We start from the raw sequence: 22,038 nt of genomic DNA, 5'->3' as shown, positions 1-22,038 counted from the left end.
GCGGGGCTGGGCTGGCATGGGACCGCAGCAAATTAATAATTAAATGCATTTGTACGTAATAATTAAAGAACCCATGAGTGAAAATCGGCGTGAGTGCATGTGAAAACAAATACATTTGTGTGCTGGTTCCACACATTAATCAGAAGGCATTGCTTAAATGTCTCCTGTGCTGTATTTCACTGAGATAGACGGATTCGAGATGGAGAGAAAAATAAAAGACTTTTTATTTTGGGTAATAGATGCAGTTATTGGAACTTACAGTTATGCAATGGATAATTATCGATGCACTGCATACGTATGACTGTAAAGGAAAGATGCACACGTGTGCAACCACTATTAAGCCGTAAGCCCTTTTACGGCATATTTCTATTTCCAAATAAAAATAGAACAGTGTCAAAAAATATTCCACATTTTTCTAATGCGGTATGATTACCTTTGAAAATCGCTGTGGTAAAATGGTTTAAACTCGGCAGCTCATCACTTAAACGAGCACCATTGGCCAGTGCATGCACACAAAGACAAAGATCCCCCATATAGCCTTAATAGACTGTAGGGGCAAGTGCAGTTAGCGAGCACCTATGAAGGCTGGTATGGCACACGAGTGGCGATGTTTACACATCCCACCAGGTACTCATTTGAGGCTGAGTCGCGTGTGTGTGTATGTGTGTATACACACACGCGTGCTCAGATACACGCGAACGCGTACGTAGCACATGTTCAAAGTATGCGCAGTGCTTCAGTATGCACGTATAAATAATGTTTATTGTTACGTAGCAATGCATATAATTATTAAACCATGTAATCCTCGTGTGGCTTTTCCGGGTGGAGCCGCGCGTTTGAGCATCTCTCCTCTCAAGCTCTCGCCACGCACAACTGAGAGATCATCGACAGGAGCTGGGCGACCTCCTGCAGCAGCAGCAGCCGCAGGGGACATCGGCGACGAACGTTGCAGGGCGAAAACGTGAGAGCAGAAAGAACGGCTCAAGCGCGTGGCACCAAACCCAGACGAAGCCGAAATTCGGACCACAAATGAGCGTTTGGTAGAAAGACCCCCCCCTCCCATCCGAGTTCAACGACAGGCCATGATGGCCCAGCCACACCGTGTGACCTCACACCTGGATGGTCTCCGTGTCCCCAAAGTGAGCGGCTGTGTGCAGCAGGCTGCTCCCATTGATGCACCTGTGGGGCAGGGCGACACACAAAGTTCACCACCCACACCCACACACCAGAGCCTGAACAGACTGTTGGGGCAAGTGCTCTTTAGGGAGCACCTATGATGAAGGCCGGGTGGGTAGGCAGCACCACGCCCGACCGCCTCTTGTCTCCCCACTGGCGATGTTTACACACCGCACCAGGTACTCGTTTGAGGCTGAGTGGACCTAGGGGAGTGCCACCGGCACAGGTAGGACACGGTGAGGGTGCCTGCTGTGCAGTGCGGGGAACACCCCACGTGTCTCCCTCTTGTGGCATCTGTTTGCAGTGGACGTTGTGAGCATTGAGCACTGTCATACGGGGGAGAACATAGCATGGCGACGTTTGTTTCAAAAGGTGGCCCTTCTTCATGGCAGAATCTATCCTTAGTGTGCTCCTCGTGAGCGCGGTGTTATTGGCGAAGGTTGAGTTTCTGTTGTTTGTGCTTGTGCACCACTGCCAATGGAGTAACACATAAACGGTTTGATACCATATTCTTAGGTTTTTTCGGTAAAGTCACGTAGGTAAAAAATTAAAATTAATAAAAGTAAAATAAAAATAAAATAAAAATCACGACGTTTCGGAAGCAACACAAGCTTCCGTCTTCAGGTGGGACCGTCACAGCACGATAGCTGTATCAAGTGAGAGAAATTCCAAGAACACAGTCCTTGTATATATACTGGTTGAGGGTGGGAGGAGCCAAGGTAGGCACCTGGATACTATTATTGTGAGGTTCGGTGCGGCTGAAACACGCTGTTAGGAATGGGCCTTTGTTGTGTAAACTGGTTTGATCCCAATGCGAAACGGCCTTTGCTTGGTCACTGTAACGTGGCACTCTTTAGTAACTATTTATTTATGGGTTTGTAAATATGACAGTTTTGAACCGTTAAATTTTGTGGGTGTAAAGAAAACACATGGGCTTATATGTCAAACATACTTAATGCATTGACCTCGGATGTGTATCTCCACACAGACTTCGAATATTTTTTAGTTTACTGGCCTTCGAGACTCGCGTTACCCAGCCACATTTGTTTACATTTGCAAACTCCCGGACCGGTTTCAACTTTCGGGATCTCGTAAGCAGAGTCGGGCTTGCCAAACAAACTCTGCTGATTTAATGTATTTTGTTGCGTCAGAGTGCACACGCACAGCACAATACCCAAGCAAAAATCCTTTACGGGTATGACCATAGAATTATATAGATATGAACATATAAACAAATATAGTAATAGGTTTTTACCCTTTTAAACTGGTACAAAACTGACACCTTTATTCAAGGAATCATGTTGGCAATAATGCCTTGAATAAAGGTGTCAGTTTTGTACCAGTTTAAAAGGGTAAAAACCTACTACTATATTTGGCAACTGGTAAAAGAGATCTCATAGTATAAAAACAAATGTGTGGACATGGTCGTCGGGTTCGTAGCACAACGCGCCAACGGCTACTCCACCGCTCCCCACACTCACACACCTATACACACACACGCACACTCTCAAATAAAGACGACATGAGGAACTGTCTCTACAAATAATCATCTCCCACCCACGAACAGGCATATGAGGTCATTACCAGGCAAGTCTCTCATGGAAAACAACAGCCCCGGCAGCATAGAACTCATTTAGCCAACTCTAGCATTGCGTGCACGTGCATGTAGTTTGAACTTTTTCCACACCGTACGTAGCCAACTGTGCTAATCGGAGATAGTATGATCACCATCAGTCATGACCTATCCACTGCTGGGTGAAGGCTTCCTCAAGCCATCTCTGCCTCTCCTACGATGTAGCAATCCACCTAGTGCCTGCAGACGAGCCAATTTCATCGCTCCATCTGCTCGTTGGGACATTATTTTCTCAGTGTACCCAGGCACATTTGCCAAATGAGAGCAACCGGCTCAAAGGCAAAACATGTGAAGGAATCTACACCTGTATCAGTTTAGCAAGGGTTATTTTGTCTCTTTATTATGCAAATCTGCCAATTGAAGTTTCTGAAAGAGCTCAATCTAAGAGGGCTACTTGGGAATGAAACAGCGTACAGAATTTCCACTTAAACGGTAACAGCAATAATTATAAAAAATCTGTTGGTGTTTTGCAAACATTTGGAGTCAATTCCAGACATTATCGAGTCTGACATGTTGCTATATCCTTAAGAGCAAGCCCTCTGTTGTTTCGCTGACATGCTACGCGTAGGCGGTGAAATGTTCTCAGAGTAGTTTTGTTCAGTTTGTAAACAACCCGATTCACCGCTCTTTTACGCCATTTCCTGCACAGTGCAGGGCTCGCTTGAGCGGCTTCCAAACCTGCACCCACATTGCTTTAATGGTCGTAATGAAACACCGAGCTACGCTATTTATGCCTTGTGCTTGCTTGTGTTGAGCCTGTAATTAGATTTTTAAGCCAATTAAATCTTCACGTGTTGCTATATAAAATATAAATCTGCAGAAACTCGGATTAAAACATGCAAAAAAATGTTTCACCACTGAATATAGGTGGCACGGCACATGCCCTCAACGAGAATGCATTCGCGTTTATATTATTTATTTTTATTTATGCACTGTATGTGTATTTTTCCTAAAATTTATGTACATAATTCTAATGTAATTATTTCTACCTTATAGATTATTTTAGGCATTCTGCACATTTTTGGCAATACACATTAGCAAAGTAATTATCTTGCATTAAAAAACCAATCACACCTGCAAACATACCTTCTTGAAAAAGGGTGAACATTTTTTTACCGGCATCATCTCCAATAATTAAAATTTTCAACGATTACTTTAAGTTTAAGCAAGAAAATATTTGTAGTTACATACACGATAATGATTTCCAATGAGGCCATGTAATAATTTGACGAACATTTTTTCAAGCATCCTGAGCAGGATGCTTGGTGCAGTTTAAAGTGAAATGTCACGTCTAATTGATACATTTTCGTGGCGAGAATTGTTCTTAAATTTACTGGTGAGCCAAAGCAATAATTGGTGCGTTAAAAGCATGTACACCTGACAACTTGATTTGTTTGGGTATATCCGGTGATGAAGGATAACATGACAAAAATTTGTCCCGATCATTAAGTGGCCTAACCCTAAAATATATTCTGAATAAAATTATTGGCTGTGAAAACCCAAGTGTAAAATTAAGAAATATGTGTTTAAATATTGTGATACAATATGATTATTTTGTTGTTATCATTGCCGTTTAATTACCTGCAACTCAGGCTCGTCAGCTGTCGCTTGCCACTGATGTGGTCTCCAACTATGGCTCTCAGCTCAGCAGTATCTCCATTCATAATTGATGACACAGCTTGTCTCCAAAATTCTCCATACTCTAAAGAGGAAAAAAAACGAACGTGAAAAAAACACTTAGACAGATGGACCAGTCACTACTGAGCCTGCTAAGTTGCTTGATAAACAGTTCATGGAAACATATTTGCACATCTGGAGTACATGGCAGAATTGAGTTTCGGTGGCTGAAGTCAAAAACTGGAGTCTGCAATTTCCAGCTGGTGACTTGACTTGAATTGTGATGACAATGTTTTCCAGCACCACACCATGAAATGCCATGCCCACACTACTGAGATATGGAAGTCATGGTCCCTTCGTCGAGACATTGGCCACATCCATGCCTTCATGAACCCCTAACAGAACCTTCATTTCTTGACTCACTGTAATGGGAAATGTACATAATTCATGATCCAGCCAGGATTGTAGCCAAAGTCTATGCCAATATGGTGCAGCATTCCTAACATGCATATGCAGCTGGAAGCAATTGTACTACAAATTATAATCCCTATGCTATTTATAGTAAACATTTAATGAAGGTTACTTTTGTGGGTTTAAGTCATGCTTTCAGATGTTTTGCCAATCTGTGCAGAAGTGGCAGAGATTGGAACATTTTTGCTTAATCATAGCATCAGAATGAAATGTTATATGGAGAAAAGGCACTCCATTTGGTTAAAAACGAATTTTCATAGTTAGTTGATTTGTGATTACTGAACATGATAAAAAACGTAATTGAGCTGGCACCATCGAGATCCTTGGTTGAAATCCAAGCAGTCGCCTACGATGAAATCAAGTTCTTAAGTGTAGAGAGTTAATAGGTCTCAGCACAGTCACCAATGACTAAATTTGGTTCTACAATGAATTTGGCAAAAAGCCAGCTCTGAGAATTAAAAATATAATTTTGACTGTCGCGTGACAAAAAATTAACCCGTAAAAACAAAGTTTTTCACTATAAATCCTTTATATGCGTGGCGGCTAGAGTCCTCTCGACCTCTGGCTTGAGATGGCTGCCACCTATGGGTCAGATGATTGCCTGGCACCATTAAGCAATTGGTAATTAAATATAATTTATTTTTTCCTAAAAAGTGTAAAATTTTGGAAAAAAATTTCACGAAAATAAATTTTCACGCACAACGAGTCTGTGTGCAAAATGTCAGCTCGATTGGATCACGGGAAGTGGGTTAAAAAACGACCAAAAGATTTGCACGGTCGTAAGCGCGCAAGCAAGTGAACTTAATATAAAGTATTTAAAAATACTCTCATTGGCAGAGTGGGATGGGAAACTGCTGACTTCTAGTGTGTGGACCACGTGTCACTTGAAAGGATCTCAGAGGTAGCTCTGTGATATCTGCTTCCATGGGCCATTCTCTAACAGAAGGGTTGCACTGCTCTGTGAGAGATCCAAATGGAGAGTTCATCGCACAATATGAGGCTGAGAGCACAATTGGGATAGCATTGAAGGAAATGCACAAAAAAGTGTCTCCTTGCTAAACTGAGCTCCATTATTACACGATTGATAATTCCAAATTCCTATTATTATATTTTTATCAAGCTTGTTTACCCAGGAACTTGTAGTTTACTACCAATTTCTTTGCAGTAGGGGGCGATTATCACTATGCGTTTTCCAATCGCGTAATTTGCGGGGAATTATTCATATTTGGACTGTGACACCAGCACACAATGGCCCACTCTTGCGAATGACATCACAGGATCTCGTGAGGACTCGTCACCGTCTCAATGACAGAAACCAGCCCTATCCACAGCACAACCACCCTCGACACACCAGAAAGTGATACGATTTTATCGACCCCCTCAATGAGATTTAAAATCGCCACTCTTGGATTATGTTAGGTGCTTTAACCACAACACCACACAGTAAACGTATGTATCTTGTGTCTGTTGCGTATTTTTATTGTAGAGCCAGTTATTACATTTGTTCCCTCGCCCACAACCTCATCGGTATATTTATATCGGTCACAATTCAGAATCATAATCTTTATTTAGACTGAAGTAATCCGATGAGCTATGAAGCTCTTTTTCACAGATTTTACTGGACATCTGTGATTTTGCGACATCAATGTATTCCCTATGCATCACGGAAACTTGTATTTGTCCGTCCTGTGTTTTCACAAAATGATTATTTGATAAGGATAATAAAGCTAATTCAAATTGCTGTTCAGTCTGGGTGATCAACAGCCTCTTCAATCGCATTTACATTACTGTAATTACATGGCCCAGTGGACGGTTACACTAAAATATACTTAAAGTATTACAATTAACACCTAAATAATGTTCTGAGGCTTTTTTCGAAGTAAAATAGGTGTTTAAGGCATGGGAAAGAGCACTATATTGGACATTGAATTGCAAATCCAAGAGAATTTAACACGCATGCCCATTAGAAAACTGGCAGTCAGAAAATGGGATGCAATCAGGCCCTCTGACCCCTACCCATCTGGAGAATCATAAATTCCACAGCACAGCCCAACATAAAGCAGGTTCATCACCATAATTTGTTTAATATAGCGTCAATGCCTTTGGTGCTCGGCACGGAGGTATAGCAGGTATCATACGTATTTTGAGATGGCTTTGGCAATGTCATCAAACCTGCATCACAATACGCGGGTTTCTCTAGAGACTACAATAACATGCTGACACATGCATCTGTGTGGCGACATTAGATGATCCAGATTAGCAGCTGTAAGCACAAAACATTGTAGGTTAGAGAGCAAAAAGCAATATGGCAAGGCAGTGCATTGAGGACTCCATTTTGTCACATCATTCGACTGCACAGAGAAGTGTGCAGGGGGAAATATTCAATTGCACATACAATGGATATAATATTGCCCCAAAGCTATACAGATCTAGGCAGTGATATTGGTAAGCTGTGTGGTAAGTTTTGTAGAGAATAATTTAGGGATGTTGTAGCTTCAAATAAAACACGTGGATGGACAGAAGTAATATTTCCCATTCATAGCAATAAGTAGCCTTTAAAACAACAACCCAATGTGTGTGCAATGACTATCATCCATCAATTGAAATTTGCCAGATGAGTCCGTACTAAATCTTGCTATGCTACCAAAGGGCAACTAAAAATGAGGTAGACTGACCAAAAAAATCTCACCAACCTTATGTTGGACATATGTTGTATTTCCAAAACACAATCTTAACCCTTTCCCGTTCCAATGACGTACACGGACTGGAAGAAAAACTTAAATAAAATTACTTAATCGGTACTGAGGCTCCCACAAGACTATGCTATGGAGTGGCGGCCGTGTCACTATTGCTCTCTGCGGTGAGTGCAACGTCTATAAACACAAGGGCGCTATGCTTCTCTAAATAAAATTAACGGCGAACCGCTTGCGCGTTCTGAGATGCAGCGGTGAACGGGACGCTCACCCTGCAACTTGCAGTCGTCTCGGATCGGAAAAGGGTTAAGGACAAGTCGGTGAGACGTGCATTGGAGTGGTCACCAATGGTCGGAGATCAAGGAGAAGCCAAGGACAAATGGGGGGTATTATTCTGTGCGGGTGACCCTTTGAGGTTGGGTGTGCAACGGCTGTAGGACCTGGCAGAACAGAAGCATTGGCCTGGTGTAATGACATCTCAAGGCTTCGGCAGTGATGGCCACTTAATCGGATCGTGATCTTGAGCATGATTCTCTGAACAAAAATTGTAAAAAGGCGGATTATCTGACATCTTATCCAATGGGTAATTTTTTTTATAAATTACCGTACGAGCTAGTTTTTTTTGTAAAGGCCTGTACTGTAATTATACATTTTGTAGTTTAATGGCCGAAAAGTGCGATGGAAGAAGCAGGAGCAGCTGCTTCACATCAGACTCCACTGGGGGACACGTGTGTGCGTGGCAGGGATCACTCAAGGTAAATCCACTGCGCTGCACGTGAAATAATGATGCAGCATACTAGTCCGTGTCACACGAGACAGAATGACAATGCTGTTTGTGGTTTGGGGGTGGGCAGCATGCACCCAATTTTAGGTGAGCACATCAGCAGTCACAGTGGGGCTTCCATGTGAATGAAATATGTTGTAATGCAATACAATGCAGAATGCAGCGATACACAGCAACAAGGTTTGGGGGGGAGGCAGGGGGGGGGTTATTTCCATCGTGGTGTTTGATTGGTTTAAAATTCTCCGTGCAATCACAAATACTTGAATGGTTTTCCATAATCAAGCCCTCTATGGAGATATGTTTCATGGCCGGCTGCCCTCCCATCTCAGATTCTCAGAATGCAGGTGTAATTAAAGCTTGGAGGATGCAGTAACAGCAGCACAAACATTTAACTGTGAAAATGTAAGCATTAACAAGAACGTTCAGCAGACTTTGGCCCTGAATTAATTTCCTGGATTTGTCAGGGAGCATAGGAATGTGGCTGTCACTTAAGAGCATTAGTACTTTTTTTTATTGTCAGTAGGTTATTAGAAGTTCTTTGATCAACGTTATGTTAATTATAGTTTAAATTAGGAAAATTTTACAGTATTAAAATGATCAAAAATGCAAAACATTCACACATTGCTTTCTTTAATCATCAGTCCACATTTTGAAAATTGCAGCTTTTCATATATTGAGGCCGATAGTTTCGGTGATTATTTGAAACCTAATATTAAACATTTGCTTCAGTCTTCAAAGAATTTCCTTTTCTTTATTTAGAATTTCAGTTTCAAAATGTGCGTTGACATAAAGGGATAAAGCAAGTTATTTCTTGACTGCCTTAGAGGGGTATGGACGACATTACGAGTGGTTAATGAAGTAAACACAGCCTGCAACAGTGAGCTCAGTCATTTGGAAAGCACATGCTGGTAAATAAATTCATTACTCTTTGTACACCACCGTTCACTGAATTAACCTCAATTTTATGGGAGGAGGGCTGAACAAACGGAATTGATTTACACCCAAAAAACACAACGTTCAACAGGGGAGCAGAGGAAACAATTAAGTCAGTGTGCTTCTAAGCACAACAAAACATCTCGAGTGAAAACGAGCAAGGAGACGTTTTCATCTAAGAGATGGTGATTACGATTATCATTATCAAATAGCTCAACCACTGTTCATCAAGAAACACGTTACAATGTGCATGCGTGTAATCATGATGATTGTTTTTATCTGAAAGTAAAAAAAAAATCTAAGCGGAAATGATCGAAGAGGTTGCATCCCCCCTTAGCGGAATGTGATTTCGCATGCTCTCATGTGGCATCCATTGCTTTAGCTGGGCACTCAATGAAGCTACAACTTCGTTTCCTTGACCGCTGGGGAAGGGAGCCAACTCGGTTCATGAACTGAGCTGTCAAGCTCAGCCTGGTTTCCCCCACGTCACCACCACTGAGCCAACCCAGCACCAAACAAGTGGACTCGGTAATTTGTCTTGTAAGCTTGCAAACTTTGATCTCACTGTTAACTCACTTGGCGACGCTGCGTTGGCAGCGGCGCACAAGCGCAAATGAAATTTAGAAAAAAATCAACACATTCGTCAATAACACTGTTGGCCTTGAAATGAAAAATATGTAACAGGTGACATTTCGTGAAACGACGCTTCAACGTAGCACGTAAAATGTTTGCATGCTATGAAGAGCGGCACCAAAAGCATCAATCACCGTAGCACCCACAAACGTCGCCTATTATATCGGATTTCCATTGTAAGGCCACTGTAACAATGCTACCGACTTTGGTTTGCGCTTTGCGCCAACGGGGAGACGCGCCACCCACCCAGCATTTGTTTCCGAAGCTGTCTCGTGCGTCCGCCGTCGAGTGAAGAAGGGACCCTCCCTCCCTCGGCACCCGCAGCACAGCCCCACTCGATCAGCAGCTGACGCCGGCACACGGGAGACCAAGGAGCAACAACGGCGGGTTGGTGATTGTGGTGCGTTTTTACGGCAAGGAATTCCATTTACGGAAATGATTTAGTGCGTTTACTCACGCCGAGATAAATTAATTTGTCGCACTGCCATAAGGCGAGTAACAAGCGACTTAAAGTATATGTAAAATATATGATTGGTGTAAGACTCTTAAATAAATCATGTGAGGACAAAGTAAAACGGATGCCACTGGACAAGGCCAATTTATAAAAATGCGGTACATGCCAACTGTCTTTAACAATGTCCTGTTTCTCTTTGTCATATATTCATTCAATGCACACTGGCATGTTTCCGTCAGCGTATTTCAACAATCTCACACTTTGGCAGAATTTTTCTATAAAAGGATGCTACGCCTGATGAGAATGAGAACAATACAAGAGTTTATGATTTAATCAACACTGCCGCTTTGATTGTCACTATCTTTAGGATGAGTATTAAGATTATATTTCTTTATTGAACTATTTTTTCAGAATGATTCATATTATTACGATAACTGGATTTGTATTTTTATATGCACTCGTTCACACAATTACATTGCAATTTTCTGTCATCCGATGAAGTGCACTGACATTTTACGTGCAGTGCAATGCGAGATTAACGTTATGTTATACGTATCACAAAATAATAGCATTTCTTTTACATGTGTTATTAGTACTGCCACTCATTTGGTTACAATAGGCTTGAAGATTTCTTAGTGTGAAGTGGAAAACTGAAATTATTGTGCTATGCATGTTAAACTGGATACATATTTGACATTGCAATTTTTCCACGAGCAAAGCACTTTTAACTATCAATAAATAGCAATTGTAATGCCACATAAAGCAGAGTAACTTTACACCAAAGCTTACTTACAGAAAACCACATTTAACACTTTATTCCGAGCACTAAAACGATGCGCCCGTTTAATTTCTCAATATGAACATGTTAAAACAAACCGCATGCTGTTTGGAAACCTGATCATCGATTTTAACTTTGCATGCATCACCTCGCTTTGACGAAACAAGTCGTGGCACCGGACAGAGCATTTGACGAGCGGTTTGGCAATTAAACATGACGAGCTGTAACCTGTGCGAGGGTGCGGTGGGAGGCCTCCACCGCCAGGGAGAAGGCCGTGCCCCGGGTCTTGTTCCGCGCATCGACGTCGGCCCCATTTTGCAGGAGGCACTCGGCAATTTCCTGCGCGCAGCCACGGCAGGTCTCACTTTGACCTTCGCCCGCACAGCAATCCTGTTAAGAGCGTAATCGCCGTCTGCGGCGAGTATAAACGTCTGCAGGTCGCGTGGAAGCATACGCGTGTTTTACCCCGTGTGCCATCTTGAACGTGTCCACGCATTTCTAAGTTATGAAAGAGGGTGCCGCGTATGTACACGTGCGTGAAATAGAGCGAGTGTAGAGGGTGACAATTATTTGGGGGGGGGGGGGGGGAACGTGTAGAGTAAAATAGACTCTGCCCTACATTTTTGTTCCATTGTCGATGAAGCGAGTTCCACTTTGTGAGATCATAATCTGTGTTTGTCGAATAGGAAGGCTGGCTCCCACCATGGGAATGTTGAATATCCAACAGTGGTCCAAGGACATAAATTAAAGTATGTTAGTTTAAATAGGGAGATGCTTCGATTATTATTTTTAATTAAGGTAAATGGCAGGTTGCAAGCCACTGACAATGTGAAAGATGTTCCCATCTGGGCCATGATACATTTCGGTAAATTTAAGGCAACTGTTGCCAGCAATCATCACTTGAAATGCATTTACTATGGGCAACTATAGCAACTTGTAATAGGCAATGGCGTAAAGTGACGATGTTCTGTCTAACCAATGAAAACAGAGTTTACCTATACGCATGTTTAAATAACCAAGCATTGGTCTACAGAGTGCACAAACCTCGAGTCCACGATGTGACCTCTGTCTATAATCTGATTGGAACCTGCCACCCGAGTTGCCCACCAGGGGAAGCCGCAATGCGATTTGCCCAGGATTGGGTACCAACATGTTTTACAATAGAGATCAGTGCGGTAACCATTGCCAGTGTTGATTGCCAGCGATTGTTCCCAAGTAATATTCAGAATGATCATACAGAAAAAACAGTGACATTTACAGGATTATGTTAAAATTGTATATATGCTCAAGAGCTTTGGGAGATCCAGAGTGAATTTCAGAGACATTTCCGGAAAAGAAGTAACAGGGGACAGTTGTTCACCACATTCGCACTTTGGCAATGTCCTTCAGTCTCCGTGTGTGCGTAAGGCACTAGCAGTGGTTCTTAAAGTCTTCAGTATAGTGGCCTCCCAATCAAGACCACTGCTGCTTGCGTCTCCCCCACACACACCCTCCAGACCCAAAACATCCAACTGAGGTTTCTAGAATTGTATTACAGAGCATGTCTCTAGTCAATGCGGGGTTAGAATATAATTGTTTTATGTTGATTTTCAATGTGGTTTGTCGCCACAATGCGGCGCTGATGTTCCCAGCAGACGTTACAAATTTCTCCTGCACGGTATCCATTTCCGCAGTCTGGGCCCTCCCTGAAGGCATGTAACTTACTCTTAGTTCTTTCGGTAAAGTCACGTAGGTAAAAAATGAAATTAATAAAAATAAAACAATAAAAATCACGACGTTTCGGAGGCAACACAAGTCTCCATCAGGTGGGACCGTCACAGCCAGATTTGCTGCATCAAGTGACTTGCTGACCCGCCCATATTCGACATCTGTAAAAAAACAAAGAGCTTCATAGCTCATCGGATTCCTCCAGTCTAATTAAAAGATTCTGATCTGACAAACCCACGGGCTGAGAACCGCTGCCTCGGTGCATCAAGAGCTCTAGGTTGAGAAAGTCTGGGTGGGGAGGCAAAGCCCGCCCGCCCGCCCGCCCGCCCCCCTCTCACGACATGTCCTCGGCGGGCGGCGACGTGCAGCGGGGCGTCCCCGCTGGATGGGTCACGAGCGTCCAGCAGCGGCAGGCGGGCGACTCGAAGGAATGCGGCGGCGCTGCGGGCGGCACGCGGCGCGGGCTCCTGCACGGCGCGCAACAGCGCTCTCCGCCACGCAGTCCACGTCGCTCACAAACACCTCGTACAGGAACCTTGTGCAAGTGGGAGGCAGGAAGGGAAGAACACCGCAGCATGAACTCGTGTGAAGGCTGGGGCGCTAGAAACACGAAGGGGGGGGCGGGGTGATATAGTCATTGCTAAACAATCTTTAAATAAATGTCAGTCGCTAAACAGCGACGATTTGGTCTGCTTTAATCTGTCGTACATTCTGCTCGAGCTCTCAAAAATTTGCCGAACTTCCATGAAAATCAGCCAGTCGTGTTAAATATTGTTGCAGCGTTTTCTTAGCGTGACTATTAGAATCCAGAAGGGGGGCTAAAATCTTAAATAGGAGGGCCTCAGCTCCCTCCACCCCCTCCCGTGCTACAGAGCTGACGCCAGCGTACGCTATCATTTAAAGTGTTGCGCTCAACTTCACCGCACGACGGCTCGTTCAGATTCCTTCGCTCAAACCAGGGAGAAAAATTTCGGTTTTTTCGTGTGCAACTTTTATTGTGTTGCGAGCTTTCACATTTTAAGATGTTTGGACCGTGTCAAGTGCACAGCATCAGAAAGTAGCCCTTGCAAGTTATATCACAGGCCCTCTAAATTCCAAGTTACAGCAGATGGTACACTCTGGTAATCCCTGTAATTCTCCGTGAAAATTACCATTTGCCAGTGAGAATCTAGCTGCCAAAATAGACAAGCCATAAAAAGCATACGATAGTGAAATTTCGATTTAAAGCTTTCGTGACTGCAGGGATTCATCTTCTTGGTTCTTTCGGTAAAGTCACGTAGAAGGGAAGTAATAAAATAAATCAGATGCTGTCTTTCCGACAGACCTGTTCTTCACCTGAGGACAGGCTGCTTGCGTTGTGGCCGAAACGTCGTGAGAATTGTATTTTATTATGTTTTATTATTTTATTATTTCCCTTCTTCGTGACTTTACCGAAAGAACCAAGAACATACGCCAGTGGTTGAAGCAGACATTCATAACCGGGGGGATCTCTAGGCGGAAGGAGGTGTCAAGATTGAGGAGTGCAGAAGGATGGTGCAGCCCCCTGGATAACCAAATATTCACCATCAAGCGTCCGTGTACAAGGTTAAGTCACGCGTATGGCATACACTGCGGGGAGACTAGCTCCCCCAGTGATCCCCCTGGCTTTATGTGCTGCCAAATCATCAATGTACTTCAAACACGGCGTGTTGTTTAGTTACACCAATCCAGTGCGTACAATCGAGAAGTCGGTGGCGATACGTACGAGTGCAGGCAATTAGTGAGATTTGTGCATTTCTTGTAAAAAAAGATGTTGTTCATAAATCAACTGTCGCTTCCAATCCCCTCCTGACGTTCAACTGCCGGCCATAACGTAAAGTACTGGTGAGTAAAAAAAATATTAAAAATTTACTGCGCTCAACAGTGAAATTAAATCGGTGTTTTGGCAGCTATGGCTTTTTAGGTCTCATTCTGGTAATTAATCTGTCACTCTGAATCAACAGTCATGTTAAAAATGTAAATGTACGTGGCTGTGTTAGCTTAGCGGTATACTGGGTAACGAAAGTACAAATTTAGATCTGGATATTACACGTAGGGTTTCATAAAACACCGAGTAATATTGTCTCAGATAAAGATGTGGATAATCTTAGAGACCTTGCTTCCAGACTGTGGTCTTGTTCATACGAAATGTGTTCAGTTACAACGTGAGAGTCCTACTGGCCCATTGCAAGCAATGAGTTGGGATGAACCTTAACGTAACAAAATATATAAAGTAATGAAGTAATCAATTAATTTCTTGATTGATTGCTCAATTAATAACTCAATACATTATTTAATTGGTTGACTGCTTAGTTACTTAATTTAATATGTGATTATTGTATTAATTAATTCAGTAACCTGCCAAAACAAGCCTTCCAGTAACACAATAATACCGCAGCACTCAGCTTTGCTTCGGTTGACTCTCAATGTAATATTCCTATTGGTGTGTCGAACCGGAATGTTTCAGCCAGATTTGAAGGTGGATGCCTAAAATCCGGTGACTTGGATGGGTGTTGGTGAATGACACTGGGCTGGAGCCAGTGTACTCAAGAAACTGACCTACAAGGTAATGTGGTTCCTATACAAAAACTATAGCAAGTAGGTTAATGAAAATACAATACATGTGTGCATTATCTCCTTGTATTATATTGCATTGCTCGTGACAGTTGAGCTTCCTCCCATAAGTAGAAGTGTTGAAAGTTAAATAGGCAAAACATCATAAGCAGAACCCTTCGAAAAAAATAATCGTAATCCTACTCAAGGTAGGCTTCGACACCCACAACTAAAAGAGGGTCACGTGCCCGGTGCTTACTTCCTCCAGGTCAATTTAGACAGAATCAATTCTTGCACACCTTGGTCTCAGTCCATCTCTTTCAATCATCGCTTCATCTGCTTAAATTACAAGGCCATGAAACACAGCAACAATCACGTTTTAAATTCATATGAATAAAGTGTTTAGCTTATGTTTGTGATTCGCTTTCAAGCAACAACTATCAGTGGGAATCCAAATGTAGCAGGTTTATTATCCCTCTCCTATACTGATGCCTGATGGAGCAGCTGCCATCACATTACTGTACCTTGCATGTCTCAAATAGCAGCACGCACTTAAATACTCACTGCCAAGCATGCAAATCATGAAGGCCACCAAGGAAGAAAGATTGAATGAATCCATGGGAATGGAGTGATCGATAGGGGACAGATGTACCGATCCATGGTAGGTATGCATCATGAGCTCACTCCCACGATCCGTCAATAAAAACTCCCAGGGGGCCGTCCCACTTTGTGTTATTTTACCATTTTTAATGCATGCGCATTTCACAGAAATCTTTGCTGTGCAAGCCCCATCTGGATAAACCTCACTGCAAGGACAAATGTGGCTGATGGATCCAGTGTTCAATTTTGCTCAATGACAAAAAAAAGCCAATGTATTTTTCAGAGGTGGGACAAAGTCATTGTTATGCAAGTCCAAGTCGAGTCTGAAGTCATCAAATTCATGACTCGAGTCTGACTCGAGTCCAAGTCACATTACTCGAGTCCACACCTCAGAGGTGGGACAAAGTCATTGTTATGCAAGTCCAAGTCGAGTCTGAAGTCATCAAATTCATGACTCGAGTCTGACTCGAGTCCAAGTCACATGACTCGAGTCCACACCTCTGGTATTTTTACAGAAAACTTAACTAATCGTTTTTATTTTACCACTGAGCTATATAGCTCTTTTTCAGAAGCGGCCTGGCCACACATGATAAGTAAAAACCAGAAAACCCGGAGAAAAATCCACGTAACCATGGAGATAACATGCAAACTCCAAATATCCAAGTGTCAGGATCTAACCCACGACCTCTTGCGTACCAGGCGAGGTAGTTAACGTCTCGCCACCGTGGCACAGTGATAACACTTGCGCCTCACAGCAAGGATCTGGGTAACATTCCCAACTGGAGCACCTTTCTGCGTGGAGTTTATACGTTCTCCCCTTGTTCTGCAAGGGTTTCGTCCAGGTGCTCCAGCCTCCTCTCACAGCTAACATCAATCTCATGAGTATTGGCCGAACATCCCAAATTAGGACCCTCCCGAAAGAGAGCCTTTGTGGCTTTCCTGGTTAGATAATTAAATATTATTATTTCGATTTAAAGCTTTCGTGACTGCAGGGATTCATCTTCTTGGTTCTTTCGGTAAAGTCACGTAGAATGAAAATAATAAAATAATAAAAATAAAACATAATAAAATAATTCTGAGAATTCTGAGAATTATTTTATTACGTTTTATTTTACATTATTCTGAGAATTCTGAGAATTATTTTATTATGTTTTATTTTTATTATTTTATTATTTCCATTCTACGTGACTTCACCGAAAGAACCAAGAAGATAAATATTATTATTTATAATTCAGGGCTCACCTCACTGAATAAGTATAATAATAATAAAAACAAGCAATATATTGAAGTAGGACATCTCGCTCCTCAATCATGCGGCCCAATGGCTTGGAGAAGATGACCGGATGTACCCAAACTTACTTTGTGTTGGCACCGAGACGCTTGCTCTTCGAGGTGTTCTCAAAGTAAATCTGAAACGAGACACAATTTGACGAGACCATAACTTTGAGCACGTGAAATGCGTTAAGGTAAAGGTGCTGCATTGCAATTCCTCGCTCATGCTCATGCTGGCGGAAGCACCATCCACGAGAAGAAGCTCCAGTGAGCACCGGTAGAGGGTATTTGGCCTACTCCTCCACGCTGCTCAGACATCTTGTAAAAGGTGGGAGCACACACACTTGACCCCACCACACACGACGACCTACCGTTAGCTATGTATGGTGCAAAAGAAGTTCAACATACATAAATACCGGTCGACTAACTGTTGTGTATCCATTATACTCGTTGGGTGGACAGAGGCGAGGGGGGGCAATTAAGAAATGTGCCCATTGTTACAAACGCCATGCCAGGAGGTGAGGAATTGAGTTCAATCAAACTCAAATTAACTCCTAGATTTCATTTAAAGAGCCCTTTTCCACGGTATTGACATGTGAGCACAGCTATCGTATGCAGGCGGTGCAACTGCACCTGGGGCGCAATTGGCTTGGAAGGGCCCAGGTACCGGGGTACGAAGAGGGAGGAAGGTGGATTAGGGGTCCTCGTAGCAGGGCCCATTCCAATCATGCTATGCCCCCGAGGCCCATCTATTAACAAAGCAAAGTATTGACTGTTTTATTCCTACAGTGCCCCTTTGAATCGTCATTCTCACAGAGTAGTACATAATTTTAAAGTGCTCTGGCCAGCTTTGGTAAAGCGTCAGTTAACCATGCATAGGATATTAAAGTAGTGTGAAGTAATATCATTTGCCTTGAATATGAATCATGAAAATGGAATACTTTGGCCAAAAAACCCTCTTTCAGTGATTACAATTTAGGGCTGTGATTTGATTCAAGGATGGATATTTTCTGTAACATAATGGTGAATTGTAGCACTTCTTTTTACTGAAGGGGTCACGTAACCAATTACATATAACATACGCCAATAAATAAAAACATTGATTCTTACACATACAAATTGATGCACATATTGTGCGCTTAAGATTGATTAATCCATCCATTCCACCCCTAATAAGTACAAAGAGTCCATGAATAGATACTTACGTATCAAATCAGGTTTAATGTATCGGAGCCATTGATAATGCGGATACAGTTTAACACGTAGGCTTTCGCGACCAATATTATTCATAATCAACGTTTTTGGGTTTAGATCGCGTTATTTATATATAAATGTGTCGTAACCCTCCTCCACCCGACAAGGCCCATCAGTAAAAAAGTGTCACGTTGACAAAAGACAAATAGTTCACTGCTTTAGCCCACCGGTGTGTTGAAGCGTGAAACCACAACATTTACAATTTTTGAGTACGACGTTTCACTAGTAATTGGGCTAAAGCGTTGAACTATTTGTCTTTTGTCAACGTGACACTTTTTTACTGATTGGCCGTGTCGGGTGGTGGAGGGTTACGACACATTTATAAATAACGCGATCTAAACCCAAAAACGTTGATTATGAATGCGGATACATGCTACAATACATTAAATAACAACTCAGATTTTTAAGTCGCAGGGAAAATGGCACGACCTCAGCACCAGCCACGCACTTTCCACAATTCCTGAACCTTCCAATAACACGGCAGCACATCGGACCTTCCTGAGAGCCGACCAAATGGAGAGGAAAAAAAAATTTTACTCATTTTACTCTACAGGAGTCTGTGATCAATAATAGGTGTTGACGCATCTGTGTGGAGCTGACCGAGCGCCGCCCTTGTTTTGCCAATGGTTCTATCCGCGGGAACCTTCCCACGACTCGCCGAAGCAGAACGGCCCGCTGGTGAGATTGCTACGGAGGGATGGGCTCCTGCTGTTTAGCCCCCCTGCTTCTTAATCGCCCACCCTCACCGCCAACAATAACCATCCTGGCTTCTGAATTGGCGGGCCCTGACTGGGACGCCCATATTTATACATTTTAATGATCGCTCACTGCACTCCCGTTTTGTTCGATTCGCGTAAAAATAAATACGGTAAATAAATAATACAACTGCCATGGGGTTATTTTTTTTATGCCATCATGTCTCTCGGCCAAAATAACTACAGGCTATCACAGTCATGTTGGTGAAAATTCATGCAAGGTGGAGAACAAAAAAATAGCCTCTCGTTTCCTTCAAAGCATTCATATTCAATATACAGGTCCTATTTGTGGTTTGTTGTTTTATGTACAATGTTTGACGTTAGATATTGGACTATTGCTGCCAACCTACAATGACCAGCGTGGTGAAGTATGGTCAAATAACCCCCATGAGCGATGCAGTGTGGGGAGGCCTACTAATTTATTGTTACTATTATTTATTTGAGTAAAATATTTACGAACCGTAAGCACTAGTTGCAATGTCGCACACAAAGCATCGTTTTGATGGGGGCAATCACACTGCAACCAGCAGTGAATAAATATTGACATTTTTCAGTGTGCACCCAAATAATTGGTTTGAGCCTACAAAAAAATTGTAACTGTTGTAAGTACAACCATCAAGAATAGAAAAAAAAATGCCAACTGCTGCTTTTGCGTTAAAGCAGAGCTTCATTCAAGTTGACAGCCACCAACATATTTTCCTGCGTTGCCCAGATAATTCCTGCCGGAAATGTCTTCTCCACTTTGCACAACAACTCAAGAATGCAGTTTAGAAATTACGTCCGATCGAAAAGGCTGTATATACCTACGAGGGACTGTGGCCGTGAATTACATACATTTGAGGCTGACAGCGGCCGCTGTGCGGTATCAAAATGGAACACCTGTGCAATTGTCATGCTGGGGCAAAGAGGGATTCGTAATAATAGTTGTAAAACTCCAGTTTGAAATAGTCGTGTGTGAATTGAATCGGTCTGGCCCTTCACGTGAATGCACTGACAAGAGCACGGGCAGAGAGGCGAGCGTTTGAGTTCGAAGGCACGGTGGTGTGCCAGCAGCTTCGGACTGCTCACAGCCAGTTCGATAATTTTTTCACTGATACCAACAACTATCTAAGGACGTTCAAGAAGCTTAAAAAAACGTCGAACATTGAACATTAAACGTTTAAAACGCACGTTTGCAAGCGCACACAATGCCATTTTCGTGTGCTAAGCATTAAAGTTTCATGACGAGAATAAAAAAAAAACATTAATCAGCGTTTGTCATGCAGACAGTGGAATACAATAAGTTTTCGATTTTAATTTCAGCCGGTTAATCCGCCTGCCAAGGCTGACACGGCGCCCCCTTGCAGTCACAAAGCGGCAACGACCGCGAGCGTGAACCCAACGGGGTCATTTTTCACGCGCGTTAATAGCCAGCTGCCATGTCACTTGGGACCCCGTGGGTGAGAAAAGCGACTGGCTGGTCTTTCATCAAGCTGACAACGCTACATTGGGCCATGCAGGATCAGCCGGTAGGCCGCCCACGCGCGGCAACTTAGCGGCGGAGTGACCGTCACTAATCGCTGCTGCCATCGTGTGACTGGTGCCGCTGCGCAGAACTTTGCTTGGGGCAGGCGAGGGCTGTGAAATCAAAGTGCCTCTTCACACGGCACTACTCTGGGGGTCACGGGGCGCGCGACAGCATCGGCGTTTTGCAATATCTCACGTGCAGGTACCAACGTTGTACTGGAGCACTTGACTTAGCGTGTGGATGTCATATATACGCTCACAGAGAAATTGGAGAGCGCGGTAGTGCAGTGGTCAGCGTGCCCGCGCTACGAACCCGGCGACCCGAGTTCAATTCCCGCTCATGGCCAAAATCAGTGACAGTTATCTTCAACGGTCCTGGGCTTCCCCAAGGTGGACTCAGCCTAAAATGAGTACCTGGTACGGTGTGTATACATTGCCACTAGGGAGCCAAAGGCGACTGGGCATGGTGTTGGCCAACCACCCCCTCGTGTGCCGTGGCAGCCTTCATAGGTGCTCGCTAAACGCACTAGCCCCAAAATTATGTTAAGGCTATACGGGGGATCTTAATATTTTATATACACTCGATGCATAGGCATCATCACATAACTGCTGCCCATCAAACCCATTGAACGGTGGCACCAAAACAATCCATCAGCTCACAACCAGCGCCAGTGAATGGCTACAGAACGTTGAGATCAATTCATAACATTTGTTGCTTTTCCAAAAACCTGCTACTTTATCCCTGCAAGACACCATACGAGAAAAGGAAGAGGCATCATCTACAAAGCAGCTCAGTGATCCCACTTGATAAAGCACTGGGCTTGAGCTTAAATGTGTGTCCCCACATGATTCCCAAGCCAACGATACTCACATCATACCAGTGGGTGGTGTGCAGGGTTCAGGTCCACTGCTCCAAAAAGCGGCAGCTTCAGCATCTTCCTAATCAACACTGACAGTGAGAGGACAGCAAGCGGGACAGTGGCGGCGAGAAGCTGAGCTCTCTCTTCAACTCGCGCTATAAGCACGACAAAAATCCGCTGACGGGGCCTCATGACCAGCGGCAGCTCACAGGGCTTCAAATCATGACGACAGTTTCAGAAGGCAGTAATCTCCACTTCAATTATTTTGGAATTTCGGATGACTTAATTTATATCGGAGTGTGATCTTCTGGGTTGAGCATTTCTTCTCTCAAGCTGTCACC

At 43.3% G+C, this 22,038-nt stretch overlaps 2 protein-coding genes across 3 annotated transcripts in view; both read right to left on the bottom strand.

Annotated features, from left to right (window-relative positions):
- LOC133350331 (serine/threonine-protein phosphatase 6 regulatory ankyrin repeat subunit A-like) overlaps positions 1-17,466 on the bottom strand; it is a 63,833-nt gene extending 46,367 nt beyond the window's left edge. Inside the window, exons 1-6 of the mRNA XM_061564569.1 lie at positions 17,410-17,466; positions 13,218-13,414; positions 11,401-11,511; positions 10,187-10,286; positions 4,391-4,511; positions 1,116-1,179 (exon numbers count right to left, since the gene is read on the bottom strand). Coding sequence (XP_061420553.1) covers positions 1,116-1,179; positions 4,391-4,511; positions 10,187-10,193 — 192 coding nt within the window. The 5' untranslated portion in view covers positions 10,194-10,286; positions 11,401-11,511; positions 13,218-13,414; positions 17,410-17,466. The remainder of the gene's footprint in view (positions 1-1,115; positions 1,180-4,390; positions 4,512-10,186; positions 10,287-11,400; positions 11,512-13,217; positions 13,415-17,409) is intronic.
- Positions 17,467-21,595: 4,129 nt separating this feature from the next.
- Positions 21,596-22,038, bottom strand: part of LOC133350407 (uncharacterized) — a 28,465-nt gene continuing 28,022 nt past the window's right edge. The window contains exon 13 of one of the 2 annotated variants that reach the window (XM_061564743.1): positions 21,596-21,786. In XM_061564743.1, the coding sequence (XP_061420727.1) occupies positions 21,710-21,786 (77 nt within the window). In that variant the 3' untranslated portion in view covers positions 21,596-21,709. The remainder of the gene's footprint in view (positions 21,787-22,038) is intronic. The other variant, XM_061564745.1, reaches the window with a different exon arrangement.

The sequence above is a fragment of the Lethenteron reissneri genome, chromosome 33, assembly GCF_015708825.2.
Source record: "Lethenteron reissneri isolate LAM-NWPU_2019-01 chromosome 33, ASM1570882v1, whole genome shotgun sequence".
Classification (NCBI taxonomy): domain Eukaryota; kingdom Metazoa; phylum Chordata; class Hyperoartia; order Petromyzontiformes; family Petromyzontidae; genus Lethenteron; species Lethenteron reissneri.
Note: the sequence above shows the minus strand (reverse complement) of the source record. Positions and strands in the feature narration are given on the sequence as shown.